At 37.9% G+C, this 21,463-nt stretch overlaps 2 protein-coding genes across 6 annotated transcripts in view; both read right to left on the reverse strand.

The window, feature by feature from the left end:
* Positions 1 to 225: 225 nt before the first annotated feature.
* On the reverse strand, positions 226 to 10,508 carry Vcpkmt (valosin containing protein lysine methyltransferase). 5 transcript variants are annotated; one of them, XR_016537621.1, is made up of 7 exons: positions 10,086 to 10,508; positions 9,899 to 10,009; positions 9,665 to 9,734; positions 8,643 to 8,762; positions 7,107 to 7,211; positions 3,196 to 3,368; positions 293 to 379 (listed from the first exon to the last, which is right to left on the reverse strand). XR_016537621.1 is itself a non-coding variant. In XM_090345055.1 (6 exons), the coding sequence occupies exons 1-6, from the start codon at positions 10,349 to 10,351 to the stop codon at positions 227 to 229; spliced, it is 825 nt and encodes a 274-aa protein (XP_090201181.1). In that variant the 5' UTR covers positions 10,352 to 10,508; the 3' UTR covers position 226. The 5 variants fall into 5 exon arrangements, 2 of the variants coding, with proteins under 2 accessions (XP_090201181.1, XP_090201182.1); XR_016537620.1 differs by having other exon boundaries at positions 303 to 379; positions 3,075 to 3,368; XR_016537622.1 differs by having other exon boundaries at positions 323 to 379; positions 3,210 to 3,368.
* A 401-nt stretch (positions 10,509 to 10,909) lies between these two features.
* The window catches only part of Sos2 (SOS Ras/Rho guanine nucleotide exchange factor 2), a 66,476-nt gene continuing 55,922 nt past the window's right edge, over positions 10,910 to 21,463 (reverse strand). Inside the window, exons 19-23 of the mRNA XM_090345057.1 lie at positions 20,623 to 20,739; positions 18,674 to 18,935; positions 17,829 to 17,870; positions 13,630 to 13,739; positions 10,910 to 12,627 (exon numbers count right to left, since the gene is read on the reverse strand). Of these exons, the coding sequence (XP_090201183.1) occupies positions 12,118 to 12,627; positions 13,630 to 13,739; positions 17,829 to 17,870; positions 18,674 to 18,935; positions 20,623 to 20,739 (1,041 nt within the window). The 3' untranslated portion in view covers positions 10,910 to 12,117. The remainder of the gene's footprint in view (positions 12,628 to 13,629; positions 13,740 to 17,828; positions 17,871 to 18,673; positions 18,936 to 20,622; positions 20,740 to 21,463) is intronic.

Consider the following 21,463-nt stretch of genomic DNA (forward strand, 5'->3'; position numbering starts at 1 on the left):
AAATCATACATTATGTAAAAGGCACTTTCAAGGTGAGTCTGTTTTAGAGCCTCACTTGAACTAAATTAGCCTCTTAAATGTCTGTCTCCCACTCAAAGATCTTAGTAACAGATAAAATGTTTTATGAATTGCAATTTCTGAAGCTTTGTGAATGACATGCGAAATGTGCATCCGAACGAAATGAACAGATAAGTCAGGTACAATTTTATAAAACAACAATCCAGCTTTATTTACATGTTATTTTTTCCAAGGAACTTGTAATAGGTTTGTTTTTTAAATTCATCTTTAAAATCCAATAATGACTCCAATTCAAAATAGATTTGGTTTTTATAATTTCTGTTATGAACTGCTTAGTAAAGTCGAAGCCAAGTAATGCCACCTACAGGGAACAAGTAGAACAGCAGTCATATCTCTATGGCCCGAATGTCTAAAATTTGATTAATGTATTTAATTCAGATAACTTCAAAGAAAAGAAAAAAAGGAAAGATGTGGTATAAAAATTGCCAATAACATTCTGAATTATTGATACATCTTACAATTGAACCCAATCTTACCCTCCAATTCACTAGTCATAACACATGGACCGTTGGTGGTGAACTGGAGCAGACACAAAGCTATGCCACCCCAAGTATCTTTGGCTATAAATAGCATAGAAGAAATTCAAGTCTTTGGAAATGAAACTTCCAACACATTTCTTTTTTCCACCTGTTCAGTCTCCCTTCCTGTCCACAGGTATTCTCACCTTTGCTTTGTCATTGACCAGATTCCCTGGATTTTCAGTGATTTTGTCTACTTCAGTTTCTACAGCTCAGCCCTGTTTTCTTTAAAACCTATTTCATGGACTATTCCGTATCAGATTGTTTTCCCTCACTATGCAACACTTAACAGGCACTTCATTTTTTAAATATATGTTTTCTTCCTAGTCTGCTCTTTTCCCCTTGGGATGGAAATGCTGAAAGATTTTATTGCAATGGTTTTCAACTTAGGTTAAATATTGAAACCATCTGTCATCCTTTAGTAACAATGGCACACATGACTTAACTGAAACTGGGAGATGGCTTCTGCTTGCTTTCAATCTTCCAGGCGATCTCCTGTGCAGCCTGGTTCAAGACACACTGCCTTTCAGTAGGGTCATAATCCTTTCCTAAGCTAACTACAACTGGTTTACATTATACACTGGCCACCCCCACTTGCTCAAAAGTCCCTGGGTCACTCGAGTGGTTTCCCAAAAGACTGGCACCTGCCTTGAGATTGGACAGTTAAGATCTATTCAGACTGAACAGTTAGGGGCATCACACCTCATGTGGCTGCACCTGCCTTTCCACTGCCTCACCCCGGTGGAAGTCTTCTAGCCCTCAAGTGCCAGGCTGGCAGGGCCTCCCTAGCCCTTTTTGTCAATGTGCCCACATCATGTACCCCCTCCAGTTCTGTCTCCAGGCTTTGGAATAAAACAACTAGAGTTAATCTGATGGATAAATACAAATACAAACAAAGTTAGAAATGCTGTTCTCCTTTTAACAAGCGTTTAGATCTTGAGTTATTCCCTCAACCCTCCTTCTTATAGTTCTGGAGTGCAGACAGTTACCTGCACAGGGCCACATCCATACCTGATACTGAACCCTCACTTCCCTGGCAGCGTGGGATGGCAGTGGTGGTAGAGCACTGGCCGGCCACCCGTGGCTCTCTGATCTTAGAATGAGGGGCATGGACATGGCACCAGTGACTTCGTGATTTGGGTTTTTCATAGATCTCTCCCTTCTCTTGTAAGTATCTTAGGTCATTCTCTAGAGGAATGACTTCTTATGGAGGTGGTGAATAAGGGAGTGGACCAGCAAGACCAGGAGCTAAGGTAAGCATGGGTGTGATTTCAGGAGAGTTTAGAGGCTGACTTTGGCCTGCTTTCTCCAGGAAAGCTTGGCCTGTAAGTTGCACCTCACTGAGGTAAAAGAGCTGGGCTTTCCAGTAGTGGACCTAGGGGCCCATCAGCTCCTCAGCCACAGAAAGTAAGAGGAGAACCTAGAAACTGGAGAGTGAAAAAGAGTCGTGTGAGGAATCTGGGCCACTTCAGTCAATGTGATTAAGTAATAACTGCTTTGGGGAAAACCCTTAATGAAATGCTAAGGGTAATATGAAGTATTCTGGAAAAGCAGAGGAAAAGCAAACTGAAAGTGAAGAAACGTTCCACTGACTTTGATCTTTAGTCTCTCCACTGGGCTGCTCATGCACTTTCTGGAAAGCAGTCCCCTATTCTGAACGTTCATTCTCCTCAAAACTATTTCTGAGATCAAGTCACAGGTTCTCAAAGACAATGTTTATTTGAACACATAAAATTTGCACCTAGCACCAATGCCTGTAAATACCAGAATCCCATCTGGTTACTATTCTGGATGACATGATTAAGTCCTTCACAGATTAGACTAAATGAGCAAATGATTATCCTAACAAAGAAATGGAGAGGACAGTTTAAAAAAAAATCATTTGATAAGTGGTTTAGAACCACATTTGAAGTTATTTAAAAAAAAAACAACAACTTCCATTGTTCATGTAAACAAATAAGTGGCTCCCCTCCCCCCCAGAGCTGAGGACCTTGCCAGGCAAGGGCTCTTCTACTGAGCTAAATCCCCAACCCCATTAATAAGTGTTTTAAAAACCAGATTTTCCTGGAAGTTACACACAAGTAGAACTGTACAAACCACAAAAATTCAAGAGTCTGAAACTAGGCTCCTATTGTCATCCTTCCCAAATGAGAAGTATAAAGATATCTTTGTTCTTCACTTACTACTAAAAGCGTTCACACACAGTGGAGGACCAGAACAAAAGTTTCGTGAATACCTACACTGAAGATGAAGTAAAAGATAATACTACTATACCTCTGTACAAGTGAAGTCACCTTTCAAATTTATCTTCAAGAATAAACTAAACTTTACTAGTCTGAATTTAAAACAGTATATAGTAATAGATACGTATCTTTAGAAAATGGATCAATTTATCTCTAGTTTCCTGAACTATGCTGAGTGGATCATGCTGCTTATTATTTATTCATATTGGCAGACTGTAGGCTAACATTATACTACCTAGTTTATTTGAGTAATCAATTTCCACTGTCTTTTATATGCAGAACTTGATGCTGAGGGTAAGTAAATCTAAGTTGGGTTTCAGGCCCACTGGCAGGCAAGGCAGTCAGTCATTACATACTGCAGGCAGCATACGTGGTTGTCATCCATGTATCAGATCTCAAAGGACATGCTGAAAAAATCTGTAAACAGAGTCTTCCCATGCCACATTCACATGCTCCATCCCCATGTCTAGCTCCCGCAGGTTGTAAGAAGCTTGGGGGCAGATGGCTAAAGGTTTCACGGTGGCAATTTCTGTGAGGAAAAAAATGGAAATGAATAACCATGTATAAGAGATGGATGGGTCAGCTGACACCTAAAACACAAACATCTGAAGGGAAAAACAGGTATGATGGACATTATCAAAATGAAAAACCTTTGGTGGTAAAAGAGTAATAAGTAAAAACTATAAGCACATTGTACGTATGACAGGAGATCCAGTCAAATCCTTTTGTACAATTAATATACACTAATTTAAAAGTTAAAAAAAATAGGATATACAAGTTTTATTTAAAAATTGAAGACCTTAAAAAACGAAAGTGCTCCTATTTGTGATCCAATTCAAGAGGCTGAGATCTGGAGGATCAGAGCTATTTAAGCCAGCCAGCTTGGGAGTTTCCACCTCCAATTAACCACCAAAATGTGAAACAGGAGGTGTGACTTGAGCACAAAGCTCCAGTAATTATAGTACAGAGCTCAAGTAAGAATAGAACCCAGAAAGCAAGTCCCCAAACATTCAAGAAGTGTTTGTACATTATGTATCTGGTATCTAGAATCCAGAATATGTAAAGAACTTGTAGAATTGAAAATTTAAAACAAAAACAAAAGGAAAAAAACCCTCAATTTGAAAATGGGGCAAATATTTCTCTGGGGACATAAAAAGAAACTCAGTATCATAAAGTCATTAAAGAAATGAAAATAAAAACCATGTCAGATTCTATTTCATAATTAATATGATGGCTATAGTCATCTATGATAGGCAGTGACAAGTGTTAGGATGTGGAGAAAAAGGAAGACATATACTGCTGATGGGATGTAAAATGGTAGTGTGTCTTTAGAATAGGTTGCCAATTCCTCAAAATAGTTACAGAGTTCTCACAGAACATAACAGTTCCACTCTAGGTATACATCCAAGAAAGATTTCGACATAAACATTCACAACAACATTATTTGCCACAGCCTAAAAGTAAGCAAGCATAATGCTACCGACAGATGATGGGATGGCTAAGATGTATGTGAACAAAGGATATTCAGACATAGGAGTAAAATGTTCAAGAATGACACAACATGGATGAACCTTGGCAATATTATACAGAATGACAATAGCTAGACACAAAAGGCACATAGTATGTGATTACATTTATATGAAGGGCAGAATGAAACAATGCCTAGAAAGATATCATAACAGGAGAAAAATAAGGAATCAGGACTAATAGACAAAGGGTTTCTTTTTAGGGTGATGAAATGTTAAAAATTAGAAACTAGTGACAGTTTGTGCAACTCTGTATGGATGTTGTAAAAACACTAAGTTGCACATTTTAAAAGGGCAAGTTTTATAACATCAGACTCAGACCAGTTTAAGAGAAAGGATTTATTTTGGGGGAAAAAGCCTTTATATTCAGGAACACAAAATCTGTGTGTGTGTGTGTGTGTGTGTGTGTGTGTGTGTGTGTGTGTATCAACAACAACAACAACAACAAAACACACCAGGTACAGTGGCTCAAGCTTGTAATCCTAACTACTCAGGAGGCTGAGATCTGAGGATAGAGGTTCAAAGCCAGCCTGGAGACTAAAATCTGTGAGACTCATCTCCAATTAACCCCCAGAAAACCAGAAGTGGTGCTGTGCTCCAGGGGTAAAGCAGTAGTCTTGAGTTGAAGAGCCCAGGGACAGCACCCAGGCCCAGAGTCCCACAACTGAGAAAAAACAAACAAACAAACACACACACACACACACACACACACACACACACACACACAAAACCTACTTTAAAATTCGTTCCAGAACTAACAGTAATTGGATTGGTCATTTCAATCTGCAATCTTCCAGATCTCAGCTTCCTGAGTAGGAGTACAAGCATGTACACACCTACTTAAAGTTAGTTTCAGATAAAACTCAATTCCTTAAAATACAAATATTTACTTTGTATCTCCAACAGCATGCCATAGAAATGTTCATTGAATTATTAACCCCATCTCTCTCTTTAGAACATAATTAGAAAACTTTCCTGAACAAATTCAATCAGAGCAAAGATAATAGAAACCAGTGGGGCTACTAAATTTTAAGTCATCAATTTAAGACAGAATGTCATAAAACCTTATAGAAGTCACCTTTATAGAAAGTGTTAGAGGTACAACACAGGCACCATTCTTCCCTTCATAGGGGCAAATTCTAGATGCATAGGCAAAACTTGAATAAATGGGGCCTTTTTGTATCATAAAAAGAATTGAACCAAAAAAGGACATAAAAAATTCTAAACAAGGGCAAGGAGCTTGACCTAGTGATAGAGTGCTTGCCTAGCATGCATGAAGACTCCAGTTCAATTCCTCAATACCACATGTATAGAAAAAACACTGAAAGGGATGCTGTGGCTCAAGTGGTAGAGCTCTAGCCTTGAGAAAGCCCAAGAACAGTGCTCAGGCCCTGAGTTCAAGCCCCAGGACTTGCCCCTTCCCCCCCAAAAAAGAAGAAATTTTTAAACGAGGAAGTGGGCCCGTGACTCAAGGGGTAGGGAAGTAGCCTTGAGCTGAAGAGTTCAGGGACAACACCCAAAACCAGAGCTCAAGCCTCACAACCCACTGTCCAAAATAATAAATTGTACTCTGTGTATTACCTTTACAATAACAATAAAAAATGAAAAACCAATTCTATTTAGTTTTGAGCATCCTTTATGGAATGATCTGCCTGCAGCTTACATTTTCATTTTCCTTTAAAAAAAAAAAAAAGCAAACCCAAGACACCCCCCCCCCTAAAAAAAACCCTATAAAACTAAAATTACTAGAGGTAGTTCAAAAGTTACAACTAGTCTTTTAAAAACTTACAGAAGAGAAACTTAAAAAAGACTAATTAATTACCTGTTTGAAAGTAATGCCCAAAGCTGTGGTCTGGATTAAGTACCCTCAAAGACCTATGTGTTAAAGGATTGGATCCCAGGGCAGGGAGTTGCTTTGGTAGGTGTTACAGACTTAAAGGGATGAAGTCTAGCAGGAGGTTTCTGAAGCAATGAGGAGTGTGCCTTGAGAGTGATAGCTGGACCCTTCCCTAACTTTTCTCTCTCCTTCGTTTTCCAGCCACGAGGTAAACAGGTTTCCTCTGCCACACGTACATGACTACTCATTATAATTTACAGTTGGTAAAAATCTTTCTGAAAGTCTACCAGGCTGGGTGCTGGCAGCTCACACCTGCAATCCTAGCTACTCAGAAGGTTGAGAGCTGAAGAACCAAGATTCAAAAGCAACTCAGGCCAAAATGTCCCTGAGATTCCCTCTCCAAAATAACCAGCTAAAAGCTGGGATGAGCCAAGCAAGAGTATGAGGTCCTAAATTTAATCAAGCCCTGCCAAAGAAAGAAAAAAGGCTGGGTGGAGATATAACTCAGTGATAACGTTCAGACCCACGTGCTTAAGACTCTGGTTCCATCCCCAGGGTCACAGAAACAAATTACCAAAGCAAGCAAAACTAGTCTGCCTTTATTTCTTTAGGGACAGTACCTTTGCTCCATAGCCAAGGCTGGCATGGGCTCACCACTGTCTCAGCCTTTCGAATGCTGCAACCAGAGTGTATGGAACACTATGGCCTGGTTCTGCTTTACTTTAGAGCAAGAATCCAAGGGAAGGCAGATGAAGTTATCTTACTAGCGTGCTTCAGTACCTGAGTCAGTGAACCATTATAGCTTTTTATATCAAGATAAAGGCCTGGAACATATCTATCCCAGGGACTGTAACTAGCTGATAAAGTCTAAAGAGGCTAAAAAAAAAAATCAGAGTATACTTACCAATTTTTTCTTTCTGATGTAAATAATATGAATATCTTCACTTCGATATTCTTCATCATGTTTTTCCAAAGGAATTTTTTCAAAGTCAAAGTCTAGCTGAAGGAGCTTAAGTTGAAAAGAAATATACATCAAACTCAGTAATATGAACTGGTTTGTAGTGGCAGAAATCAGATTGCTGCTCTAATGCTGACTGGCAATAAGCAATGTGGAAACTTTGAGGCCTTAAGTATGTTCTGTATCTTTATATTGGGTAACAGTTGGATGGGAGTACATGAAAAATTAAAATATACTTGGTAGGTGTATTTTATATGCTTTACTTCAACAAAAATATTACAAAAATTTCAACTACATATAACTTCAAAAGCTTTCTAACATTCTTCATTGTTTTAGAGAAGTATCTGAAGAAGTCATTTAAGAGGTTTTTGTAATCTCTATGTAGTGGTATAGAGGAGTTTTGATTCAACAAGTTGGTTTATAAGTACCATGCATCTTGATCAACGGCACCCATATAATCCCTTTTCCAATAAACTGAAGTTGTCTTTTAAACAGATGCATTCTCAAGAGTCACTTACAGGATGCATTAGGTTACAGCTGGGGAAAGAGGTAAAAAAATACCTAAGGTGGTATGTATTCCTTTACAACTTCCTGTGAGTCTAACCATAAAAAAAAAAAAGGCTGAAAATTTTAAGGTCAGAGGTTTCATTAAAAATACAGAAGTATGGGGCCAGGAGTATGGCCTAGTGGTAGAGTGCTTGTCTAGCATGCACAAAGCCCTGGGTTTAATTCCTCGGTACCATAGACACAGAAAAAGTTGGAAGTGGTGCTGTGGCTTAAGTGGTAAAGTTCTAGCCTTGAGAAAGTGTAAGGACAGGGCCAAGGCTCTGAGTTCCAGCCCTAGGACTGGCAAAAAAAAAAAATTATAAGCTAGGCACGGTGGTTCACGCCTGTAACCCTAGCTACTCAGGAGGCTGAGATCTGAGGATCAAGGTTCAAAGCCAGTCCGGGCACTAAAGACCATAAGACCCAATCTCTAATCAATCTCTAGAAAACCAGGACTGGGGCTTTGGCTCACAGGGTAGGCCTTGACCTGAAGAGCTCAGGGACAGCACCCAGGCCCAGAGTTCAAGCCCCATGACAAAAAAAAATAAAATAAAAAATAAAAAATATTACAGAAGTGGAAGTTATCATCTTCACATTTTTATCATATATTCTCCAAAAGGCATATATCCATACAAGTCACTGATAAGTTAAAGATGCCAGCACTGTGCTAATAAAGGAACATTGAAAACTTTCTTACAAAAGCAGAGTATCATTATCATTTTACATCATTCTGTAGAGACAATATGAACAACTATAAAAGAAAGAAATAAAAGACTTAGAAAGATCAAAATGGAGAAGGCTTTGTAGGATGGTGGACTGTGGAAAGATCCTCTCTTTGGGTTCAAAGAGAACATTTCCCCCTCAAAAATACACAACAATCACGCACACCCTCTCTGAGGGGTAATCACCACAAAGAAGGATCTAATGGGTACTTACCTCAAAATATTTTTTCTCAATTTCTGGATTTTTTCCCATTGTACGCTGTTCATAACAACATATAATACAAGTTTCAGATCCACTGAGATCTTTTAGAGTTTTCAGTAATGGCTCCAAAGACTATTCAAAAAAGAAATTATTTTTAAAATTTATGACTAAAAATATAACCTAATTTACAAGGGGCTGAGACATAGACGTACTAACTCTCCATACAACCTCTCACCGTTAATCATTCCAATAAAGCACACATTAAATCCTTTAACTAGTGGCTGGTAAGCACTGATCAACTATTACATTGATTTGCTTCTAGAATAAGGATTTAAGTGACTACATTTTTGACAATCCCATAAGGAAACTGTTCAAATCTCTGCACTGATGCCAAAAAAGAAAAGGAAAAAGTAAGTTTAACATCATCTAACATACAATTTAAACAATCAAAGATTTATCCTACTAGTTTGATCGGAGTTCAAATCCCATGACCCACACAAAAAAAGTTTAATCCTAATTTGAATGTGTGTTGGCCCAATATTCATTTTAAAACATGATGGCCACAGTACTACATAAATTGTATTAAAAAAAAAATCATTCCATGGGTCTAACAAGTCTTGCCACAGAAGAATCCATTCTTTACAATGCATCTTAATTCTGCATATCATGCCTTAACAATGTGTTGACATGTTTATTGGGCACAACTAAGAGGGGGGAGTAGTGGTTTCAGCTTTTCCTAACATATCCAGCCAACAAAATACTTTATTTCTGGCAGTACCAGGGACTGAATGTAAAATCTGATATGTTTACAGAAGCCACTAGTCAGATCACACAACTCTTCACAACATGATTTGCAGGTCTACATACATGGTAACCACAAATGGTTGCCTGTGATTTTTATCTTCTCTTCATAACTTCATTAACTGTAAGGCCAAGACAACGGAACCAAAAGTTGTTAAATATGAAGAAATGTGTGCTTCAGAATACAGGAAATATGATTCATTTGCCAGAGACCTCTCCCACTGAGCACTCACCTCTTCGTAGTATATGCAGTCAGCCATCAGTATGTAGTCTGGTGGAGCAATGTCTTCTATTTCTTCCCCCCTTAAAAACGTCAAATAACTATCTTTAACAATTGAAAACACTTGCTTTCTATACAAGAAATTACAATAGTCCCGTAAGTATTATTTGCCCATGCTTTTAATGGAGGACAATGTAAAACAAACTACGTATCATTATCTTAAAACAAGCTGAAAGGCCATACAAACCATTTCAGTACCTTGGCTTGAACAGAACCAGTGACAAGATGTTTGTTCATTTTAATATTCATCTTCAGCAGGTCTTGCAATTCCTCAAGATCGGTGACCACAACATCTGCCCTATAAAATAACCTTGAATGAAGTCTCCCACAGGGGTTCGGGGGAAGGCCGGTGCTAGTCCTCCCGCAGCTCTTACCCGAGGGTGGCGGCCATAAGTCCCACGGCCCCGGTGCCCGAGCCCAGCTCCAGCACCGACCGCCGGCTCAGCGCGTGGGTCCCCTCGAGAGAAAACGCGGGCGTTTCCAGGTACTTAGAAAGGACAATAGCAGCATCCCATACAACGCAACCCACGCCGCCGGAGCCATACTGCTGCAGCCGTAGCACTGTCCCATCCCGTTTCTCCAAAACTCGCACAAAACTCCGCAGCGGATCTTCGGCGGACGGGTCTGGGGCAGCCGCCATTGCGGGTCACTACCGGACGTGGCGTGCGCGGTGACGTCACATCCACGCAGGCCCGGCCCTCACTTCCTAAAGACGGAGCTGGCACCGCAGCGCATGCGCGCGCTGGACCCGCAGTAACGAAGGCCGGAATGCAAACAACCCAGGGCAACCCACGACTTTCCCATTCCTTAACAAACAGGCAGTTTAAATTTCTTCAGACTCATCTAATGCCATGATCTGCGCTTTATAAACGAAGTAAACCCCTAGGGTGTTTTTATATCTAGTTGGAGACGGCTCACAGTAGTTAATGACCATAAATTCTAGTGGTTTTCCAAAAGGTATCAAAAGTGGCAATAGGCACTTTTCTAGTTTTTGGCATAAATGTATTAAAATGCTTGCTGGAAACCTGCCACTTGGGTTAACAGTGAAAACAGTCAACCCTTTAGGCCACCAATTTGTTGAGATCATGTAGCTTACATTGCATAAGATACTGAAAATAATGGGTGTATGCATATACATTTCTCTTCAGGACTCAATCTCCCCTTGTTTCTTATAATGAAAACACATATTTTTAAAGCCTTTGAAAAATTAAGACTGAGGTGATTTATTAATCTTGTTAAGAACTCTGATACAAAGCACAGTAAAAGGCCACAGACCAGTAAATAAACAACGTGGCTTTTGGCTACTTTACAACTGCTGCTACTGCACTATTAGCGTAACACTCTCATCACTTTGAATGAAAGGGTCCGAATAGCTAATGAAAGTTTTACTCACTTCTCTGTTTAAAAAGTTTAATAAAGCTTTAACTACCTGCTGGTTTAAATATTACCAATCTAACAAAATATCTTTTTAAAAAATTTCAGTTAACATGAGATTTAGAGAAAACATTGCTAAATTTTGAAGGCGATTCAATTGGTTTCCATGCCATAAGAAACTTTTGTTTTGAATTTATGAATTAGTAAAGTAGCAGATTGTATTATAGGCCTCAAGTCACTTAAATTTATATAGGTTATTAGCATTATCTTTAAATATACAATATAAACAAAACTGTACATACATGGCATATTAACTTTGTTTTCCAAAACAATATGCAATTCATTAGCTAAAGACAACATACTCTGCAAAAACAAAAGGCACATCTGAATGAGATAACATGCCCTTTTGTTCCTTTATAATTGTATTATGAAGCCTTTGTTTACATTTTGACAAAGTAATAAACACAGTTCATTCTTTTATTTCCATTCTACTTCTCATTTGTCTTCAGCAGCAAATACTGGCATTTAAGACATGGCATTAAAGAGTTTAAGAACAGTGGGTGTTATTCACAATTCTCTTAGATGTAAAAACTAGAAGTAAAAACTGGAAGATGGTCAAAGAGGGTTAAAAACCATAATACACCCTCTCAATTTGTGTAAATTCATTGCCTTAAAAAGGCATCTATTACTCAAACTTGAAAAAAAATCCATAAAAGCACTATCCCCTTTCAGTGCAGTCAAAATCACTTTAAGCCATATTTGAGCAGAGTCTACAGTGCAAATATAAATTCATTTTACTGGCCTTCCGGCAGCACTGAGGATCCAAGACAGGGCAATGCTACTGATCACCTGAGGATAATGGCGAAGGACTTTTGTAATTGTTTTCCCCAATTCTTAAAAGCTTATTTGACCAGTAGCATTTTTGTAAGAGCATTATTTGTAAAAAGTACTAAAATACTATGCATTTTTGAATAATTTAAAAAAAAGCTTTACAAATACTATTCCAGTGTCAATGACTATATACGGCAAAGGTCATTGAGGAGTTTCTGCATTTTCTAGAAAAGGCAGTCTGTACAATGGGGGATGCGAAAGCTCCCTCTTGTAAGTCTTTGGTGGCAGTTTTGGTAGGTGAGGGCTTGAATTCTGCCTTGGTGGAACAGGGGGAGCTGGAGGATGAACAAGACTGTTGTTACTAGAACTGAGCACATAGCATCGACGTGGTACTCTTGGAGAGGGTGTGCTAGGAGGAGTGCTTGGTGAATTTGGACATGTGCTAACATCTCTGAACCACTCTGAATCTCGGTGAAGATGTCCCAATGGAGGGGGCTGAAGATTAAAAGGACAGTTTATAAAGTGTTCTGGAGGCCGAAGGGGAACTGGTGGAGGCGTGTCAGGAAGAGGATCTCTTGGCGGTGGTGGAGGTGGACTGTGCAGCTGCCCATCAAATGCACCAGTGGGAACAGGAACTCTGGGTTTTACCTTTGGAGGGGGAGGCTGTCTTGGTGGAATAGCAGGAGGGTCATCATCAGGTTTCATAGTTCCCTTAAAAACAAAAAAGAATTAAACTGTACTTGTACTCTGAAAAATTTGTAAGATGATTTTAAAAGACTAAAGAATTCGGCTGGGAGTTTGGCCCAGTGGTTAAAGTGCTTGCCTAGCATGCACGAAGACCCGGGTTCAATTCCTTGGTACCATATACATACAGAAAAAGCCGGAAGTGGTGCTGAGGCTCAAGTGGTAGAGCTCTAGCCTTGAGAAAGTCCAAGGACAGTGCTCAAGCCCTGAGCCCAAGCCCAGGACTGGCAAAAAAAAAAAAAAAAAAAAAAAAAAGACTAAAGAATTCTTCTTTGTTAAAACTAGAGGCTAAAACCAGTTTTAGTATATTTCCAGTTTTAAGGCCCCAGTTGAATAGCTGAAAATACCCAATACTTTCATTGAAATCTTGAAACATAAAGCTTTATCTTCAGTGAGTTACCTTATTTCATGAATTTCAGGTTAAATAAAAAGATGAATTGTTATGTGGACATAAAAGGATATGCTATCAAGAGGGGGCTCAATACTAAGTTTTACATACTGGGTATCTATTTCTACTTTACCCCAAGAGGTTTACAGCAGTGGATCTCAAAGTGAGACCCAGGGACTAGCAACATCAGCACCAACAGAGAACTGGTTCAAGAGGAAAATTTTTGGGCCCATACCATACTGAACCACAAATTCAGATTAAGTTCAACAATCATGTTTTAACAAAATTTCCAGGTGTTTTGATGCATGAGAAGTACTGGAAGTTTAAAAATCCTTAGAATTCTAAAGTTCTTTCCATCTGTACCAAGAAGAAAATGGACTTCTCAGTATATGTGAGTGTATCCACCTTTTTACTTCCTTTCAAGGTAAGGTTTTATGATTACACAACTTAAAGTAATTCCCAAATACAACAATCTAAATGTTGAAAAATCATAGAGGCTAGCCAAAATACAACTGACAGACTAAAAGTATAGTTCTGAGAATCAACAATTTTGAATGGCAAATGCAGGTCCTGTTGACTACCTTAGAATTTGAAGCATCATGATCAAACTTTTTTCGAGGAGGCAGAGGAGGAGGAATCAGTGGCTCTTCACTTAGTTTATGTAAACTACCACATGAACTGAAGAAAGACTCTGGAGGAGGAAAAGATTAATCATAATTCACAGTGCAATTATGACAAAGCTTCATCACAACTTATGATCACTTCTGCCATGGTGTTTGTCAGATGGTATTATCTCTTATATAGCTGGAAGTTGCTTTATCTATCCATCCTACAAAACTGTATATTTTTATATCCCTTGTATCACTAACTACAAAAGTGTCTGGCATAATAGAACGTTGGCAAAATGAAGTCTAACTATTTAATCAAGTTTAGTAATGAAATTCTGCTCTTCTAAAAGCTCTTTTATTTATTTTCCTAAAAGCTCTTTTAAAATGTTAAACAGGACTGAGAGTTTGGCCTAGTAGTAGAGTGCTTGCCTAGCGTGCACAAAAGACCCAAAGGCAGGAAGTGGTGCTGAGGTTCAAGTGGCAGAGCTCTAGCCTAGAGAAAGTCCAAGGACAGTGCTCAGTCCCTGAGCTCAAGCCCAGGACTGGCAGAAAAAAAGAAAAAGATATTAAAATGTTAAACGAAGCACTGAAAATGTGGCTTAGTGGTAGAGTGCTTGCCTAGCATGCATGAAGCACTGGGTTCGAGTTCTCAGTTACACATTAAAAGAAAAAGCCAGAAGTGCCACTGTGGCTCAAGCAGTAGAGTGCTATCCTTGAGCAAAAGAAGTTCAGGGACAGTGCCCAGGCCTAGAGTTCAAGCCCCAGGACTGGTAATTTTTTTTTTAATGTTAAACAAAACTTAATAAAAGCAAAAAAGCAAAAGCATATTTGTGTGTGTGTGTGTGTGTGTGTGTGTGTGTGTGTGTGTGTGTGTGTAGTAACCTCCAAAGGAAAACCATCCTAAGCAGAGGCCATATATTTTGAAGTTAGGAACATTACTAAGCACATAATAAAATCTCCATATAGAAGACCGTAAGGTAGGATCGTACCATGCAACTCTAAGTCTACATATACAAAGCCATGTTTAAAAAAAACTCATAAAATTACAAGATCCTTAAGAGAAATTCACCCCAATCAGACAAAGAATAAGAACTATTTGATTTTTTTGTTGTTGTTGTTTTTTTTTTGCCAGTCCTGGGCTTGAGCTCAGGGCCTGAGCACTGTCCTTGGACTTTCTCAAGGCTAGAGCTCTACCACTTGAGCCTCAGCACCACTTCTGGCTTTTTTCTATGTATGTGGTACTGAGGAATCGAACCTGGGTCTTCATGCATGCTAGGCAAGCACTTTAACCACTAGGCCAAACTCCGGCCCGAACTATTTGTTTTGATGGGTTTTTCGTCTTTTTCATATGATTTAAGAAATCCACAATTATGGTCCATAAAAACATGGTCCATGTCTCCACACACACACACATATTATAAAGGCATAATATGTTTTGTTTCTCATTATACCAAAATAGGGTTAGGGTTCACAGGATATAAGATGAACAAGAAGTTGACAATTTTAACTTTAAATATACCAGAAGTTTGGAACATCCAAACTGAGATTTCTTTTCTCCCCTAATACCACCAAAATAGTTTTTTTTTCACTGACAATATATACAGCATTTTAACTGTATAATTATTTTGTTTGGCTTCTTAAATATTACTTAAATATGCCTTTTAAAAATATGCATTTAAGACATAAGATACATTGAAGAAATTTTCTGTAAACATACTCTTTTCAATGTGCTTTATACTTTATTTCACTCATAAACAAATCTACAAAGTCATAAATAAATCTACCTTTTTTATTATCTGGAAATTATAAAACACAAAACAGAAATTTTACAGTTCAAGGGCTAAATATTTGGCTCAAGTGATGCAGCATGTAAGGCACAAGTCCCTCAGGCACACAATAACATTTGCTGTGCAAATAAGTTTATTTTCTATTAAGAGCATTTTCCTACTGAATTAGTTTTCAGGAACATTTCAAATGTCTGCAATATTCCAAACTAGTGAATGTAGGATTATTTACTGGACTGTTTCTGCAATGTCAATTTCCTACCTAAGCTATTTGCTTGTATGTATGTATGTATGTATGTATGTATGTATGTATATATATATATATATATATTTATGTGTGTGTATACACACACACACACACACACACACACACACACACGTGCATACTTAAGGCTAACATTCTACCACTTAAGCCACAGTTCCATTTCTGGCTTTTTTGGTGGTTAATTTGAGATAAAAAGTTTCGCAGAGCCGGGCGCTGGTGGCTCATGCCTATAATCTTACTTTCTTTAGGAGGCTGAGATCTGACCATTGCACTTCAAAGCCAGCTGGGGTACGAAAGTCCACAAGTTTCTTATCTCCAATTAACCACCAGAAAACAAGAAGTGGCACTGTGGCTCAAAGTGGTAGAATACTACCTTGAGGAGCTCAGGGACAGCACTCAAGCCCAGAGTTCAAGCACCATGACCAACAAAAAAGGAGTTTCTTTTCTGCTTAGGGTGGCTTTGAATCATGATTCACAGTTCTCAGCCTCCTGAGTAGCTAGGATTACAGATGCAAGCTACTAGCACCTGGCACTTATTTTAAAAGTCATTCAGTCATGTATTTGTTCTTTCAATAAGCACTGGGTTTGTTGCTATAGTTTTTTCCCCCTAGCATGTGAAACAAGTGAAATTTGTGTTCTTACAGAATTTATATTCTGGTTTGAGAGAGAATAAGTAAAAATATAATAACTACAAATTGTAAGAGAAATATTCAGTAGGAAGGGGATGCAGAAAAAAATGGAGAGGGAGCCAGGAGAGAAAGCCAGGAGCAGCAGCTCACACCTATAATCCTAGCTACTCAGGAGGCTGAGATCTAAAATCACGGTTCAAAGCCAGCCCAGGCACTAAAAAGTCCATGAAACTCTGATTTCCAATTAACCTCTAGAAAACCAGAAGTGACACTCTGACTCAAGGGGTAGGGCAGTAGCTTTGAGCTGAAGAGCTCAGGGACAGTGCCCAGGCCCACAGTACAAACCACACGACAGAGAAAAATAAAAAAAAATAAAATAAAATAAATAACAACAAAAATTCCTACCAAAATAATCAAGAAGGAAGGCAAGAAATAAAAATAAATTAAATTAAATTAAAAAAAGATTCAAAACAGGTAGAAGGTGGAATTTCTAGGATGACCAAAAAGAAAAATTTCTGATAATTGACCTTATAGAAAACTGTTACATAAGGTATGGGCAGACTGAGCAACCAACCAACCAAAAAATTACTCAGGTAATTATTAATTCCAGGAAATAAGAGTTTCATAAGAAAGAAGTATAGCTTGGTGCTAGTGGTTCACATTTGTAATTCTACTCAGGAGACTGAGATCTGAGGACTGAGGTTTGAAGTCAGCTAGAAGAGACAGATTGCAGACCCTTTTCTCCAACTATCCAGCAAAAACCTGTAAGTGGAGGCATGATTCAAGTGGTAGAGCACCATCTTGAAAAAGCCTAGTATGAGCTGAGTGCCAAGTTTAAGCCCAGTATGACACAAGAAAAAAGAAGGAAGGAAAAAAGTCTAAAGTATAACATGAATTATACTTGATTTAGCAATGAACACTTGCTCTCAATATGACAAGTAAAAGAACATACAATTATCATTGCTATCATAGGAAATCAGTAAATCTTGCCTAAAAGTTATGATTCAGAAGAGAGAACAATATAGAAACATCATTTAGCAATGTGGAAATATCACTGGAGAGCCAAAAACAGAAAAAGGAGAGAAGTAAGGAGCTGGAGTTAATTTCATTTAGAATATTTTATCACTATTTTACTTTTCTTCTGATGGGGATTCTTAACTATTATTTGACTTATACACCCTTTACTATATAGCAAAGGTCCTCTGAATTATTCCTGATGTTGCTGTGTTCCCTTTTATCTTATTTTATACAAATGATCACAGTGAGTTAACAAAAATTTAGGAGTTAAATTATGAAATAACTAAGAAGAGAAGGAAAGGGGGAGAGGAAGTGAAAGAGGAAGGGAATGGAAAAAAGAGGAAAGGGAAACAAAAATTCCTTTAATTTCTTATTCTTTAAACGTTTCTAAGCTCAAACCATTCAAATACAAATTAAACAAACAAGCTTATTATTTTTACAGTCATCTCATTAGAATCAATTTATATTTTTACTTACTTGAGTGTGGCAAGAGCACTGGAGCAAAGATGCTATTGCTGCCTATTGAATGAGAAAGAATAATTTGCAAAAGAGGTAACAAGTATGGTACTATTTTTTAATGCTTTCGGAATATGTAATATACATGTACATAAAATTTTATTGCTATCTTTATGCCATGCTAGTTTTTCAAAATTTACTTAGAATGTTTACCACACATGATTCCCTACAATAGTCCCTTTTAATTTCTCTCGTAGAACTAATGTAATTAACTTTCTGATTATTTACTGCTCCCTTTTAAATGGCAGCAGGGTCTAAAAAGTAATAAGATAATTTTTGTTGACTAAATTAAAAAACAGGATGGCCAGGCCGGGTAGCTCACACCTGTAATCCTAGCTACTCAGGAGGCTGAGACCTGAGGATCAAGGTTCAAAGCCAGCCAGGGCACAAAAGTACCTCTTATCTCCAATTAACCTGTAGAAAACAGAAAGTGGAGCTTGGCTCAAGGATAGGACAGTGGAAGACTGGAGCTGAAAAGCTCAGGGATAACGCCTAGGCCCAGGAGTAGGGTGGTAGCCTTGAACTGAAGAGCTCAGGTACAGTGCCCAGGCAGAGTTTAAACCCCATGACTCACAAAAAACCAAACAAACAACAAAAAACCCCAAAACCACAAAACAATTAGGATGTATAAGCAATGCATAAATGATACTTTACTATCTTGTGTTAAGCATTATTTTTGCATTCAGATATCTCTTTTTACACTAGTATAGATTACAAAGGATTTTACCGTTTCTTCGTTTGAAAGGTAAGAATTATCTTAAACATGAAATTTCTTTCTTAGCAAATGGTTTACATAAAATACTTACCACAGGAACTATTGAGATCCACGTCTAAAAACACACTCACATCTGAAGAAGCAGATACTGGTGGAGTAGATGGTGTATTTGGAGATGTTGGTGCCGATACTGTTGATTCAAGCTCAGTTTCAGCAATCCTACTAAAGCTTATTTTATATGGTTCTCTTTCTAATGGTGTTGGATGACCTCGTAAAGTGCCTGAGGTAGAGCCATGTCGACCTGTATTAGGCCTTATTCCAGGAGATTTTAAGGAGAAAGTTGATTTCCTAGGCTAAGAAAATAACATAATTAATATAACTAATTTGTATGTTTTTGTTTTCCAGTCCTGGTGCTTGAACTCAGGGCATGAGCACTGTACTTGGACTTTCTCAAGGCTAGAGCTCTACTTGGACTTTCTCAAGGCTAGAGCTCTACTACTTGAGCCATAGCACCACTTCCGGCTTTTTCTATGAATGCGGTACGTAAGAATAGAACCCAGGTCTTTGGGCATGCTAGGCAAGCACTCTACCACTGAGCCAAACTCCCTGCCCTGTAGTTTGTTTTTAATGACTTGGAGAGATACCTTATTAATTCTCAAGGCTATACTTAAGAGAATGTAATAATCTCTCAATCTGAAAAGGCAGCCGGACTGAATTGGATTAACTCTAAGATGGACTTCAATGTAAGTAAATCTTTTTACAAAACTATAAAATTTCTTCAATCTTTGTGGGAAACTTTTTTCTTTAAAATTCCTGAACCTAAACCTTTTTCAAATTACCTAAGTTAATTTTACAAACATTTACAGGGAATGTGATTTTGCAACGTATTATTCTGCCTACTTCATAGAAGTCTTTGAGGAAAACTGCTTTCACCATCCTCCAACCCTAACCTCCATCCCGTTTGTTAAACTCATAGTGAAAATCACAGAACCTGGGGTATAAAGCCCAGAAAAAAGTTATTTAGTCCTTTTGCAACTCAGTGTGTTTTCATTTGTAAAAAGAAGAAAAGATCTATATCCTAACTGAGCTCAGCATGTGGCTCCATGGTAGAGTGCTTGATTTGTGTTCATGGGTCTTGGGAAAAAAGGGAGAGAAGAGGGTGGAAGAGAGGAAGAAAGGAGAAGGAAGGCAGGACTGTGAAGGAAAGAGGAAAGTAGAAAATAAAGGAAAGGAGGGAGAGGGAGGAATGAAAAGATGGCAGAGGGGGGAGGTAAGAAAGGAAGGAATTAAGGACTGTAGTACAACTGTTGTAAAAATAACATGCTTACTGCTTTGCTCAAACCCAGTAGGTTTAATGTTCTTTCTATATCTTGCTTCACTTTCAGTTCTTAGAATTAGTCTTCTAGTTCGGCACTGTGGCTCACACCTGTAATCCTAGCTACTCAGGAGGCTGAAATCTGAGGACTGAGGTTCAAAGCTAGCCTGGGCACAAAAGTCGGAAAGTCCATGAGATTCCAAATAATGACCAGAAAACCAAAGTGGTGCTTTGGCTCAAGGGGCAGTGTGGTAGCCTTGGGCTGAAGAGCTCAGGGACAGCGCCCAGGCCCAGACTTCAAGCCCCATAACCAACAAAAAAAGAAAAAAGAAAAGAAATAGTCTTCTACTATTTCTGGTGCCACTGCAAAATCCAAAATCCGAGAATAACTAGGATAGTAGGAGCAAATTCTAGTAAGAGAGATGATAGATAATACAGGGTACTAAGATAAAAGTTCAGATTTTATCAACAGACAGATTTTCCCTCTCTAGCATAATCTTTCTTCTCTCCTTTTTGTGGTACTAGGTACTAAATTCAGACCTCACACATGCCAGGCAGGCTGTCTACCAATAAGCTGTATCCCAGCCCTACACTATTTTAGAAATAGTACAGCACTGTAAAATACAGACCCAAGAACAGCTATTTGACTAGATTACAATTTTAAGGTAGGTTGTTAAACACTGAACACAATATTATTTTTTTCCCCAAAATTACAATGGACTTACAAATCGAGGTGGTTGTTTACAACTTCGTGGTTCAATTTCTAGTGACTTATTGAACAAATAGTCTGTAAATTCTTTTTCAGATAAACTTCCCATAGGGTTAAGGTTTTCAAAGAATCTCTGGAATTAAATAAATATCCATCAGTATATCCTTTACATTTTATAAATTAATTTACTTTATTATTATAAGTGATATACACATAGATTACAATTACATTTCCTTTCATACAGTACTTTATAGATTTCACTACAATAAGATCTTATTAAAATTTTTGATAAAAATTATTTCATACTTTCAATATCAAAAATGATCAACAAATTACCAGTATGAAAAATTACAAAAGAGTACAGTCTTATTTTATTCTAATTTTGAGTAAAATTATACAACTTCTATGTAGTTACAGCCTAGTCCAGCAATTCTATTAATAAGATTAACAGATTTTGATTTCTTACTACCATACTTTAGTAGTTAAACATCATTTGTCCCTTAGTAAACTCTGTTCTTATTATAATAAAATTTAGAAACAAAAATAATAGTTAAAAACCACAATAAAGTATGAATAAACAACAAAAAAAGATAAATTTGATCAAGGTCATTAAAAAGTAATTTTTAAGAAAAACTATCAACTTTAAACTTAGCTAGGTTAACCTCTAATACAAAAATAATGTATGCTGGGTGTGGATTAGGCTGAAATTTCACAATCAAGGTTTGAGGCTAGCTCTGGCAGCAAATCCTATGAGACTCCCTCCAATTAACTACCAAAACGTTGTAAGTGGAGATGTGACCTAAGTAGTAGAGGGCCAGCCTCTAATGAAAAAGCTTGAATTCACTTATACTGCTCCC

Source organism: Megascapheus bottae, chromosome 14, assembly GCF_031878675.1.
Source record: "Megascapheus bottae isolate mThoBot1 chromosome 14, mThoBot2.hap1, whole genome shotgun sequence".
Taxonomy (NCBI): Eukaryota; Metazoa; Chordata; class Mammalia; order Rodentia; family Geomyidae; genus Megascapheus; species Megascapheus bottae.

Excerpts from the sequence above, each read along its gene's own strand:
- Vcpkmt (XM_090345055.1), bottom strand. The coding sequence starts at position 10,351 with ATGGCGGCTGCCCCAGACCCGTCCGCCGAAGATCCGCTGCGGAGTTTT. Across the intron at positions 8,763-9,664 it reads ACTGCATATACTACGAAGAG|TCTTTGGAGCCATTACTGAA; the intron begins GTGAGTGCTCAG and ends TTTTTTGAATAG. Across the intron at positions 7,212-8,642 it reads TTGAGAAAAAATATTTTGAG|CTCCTTCAGCTAGACTTTGA; the intron begins GTAAGTACCCAT and ends TTTCAACTTAAG.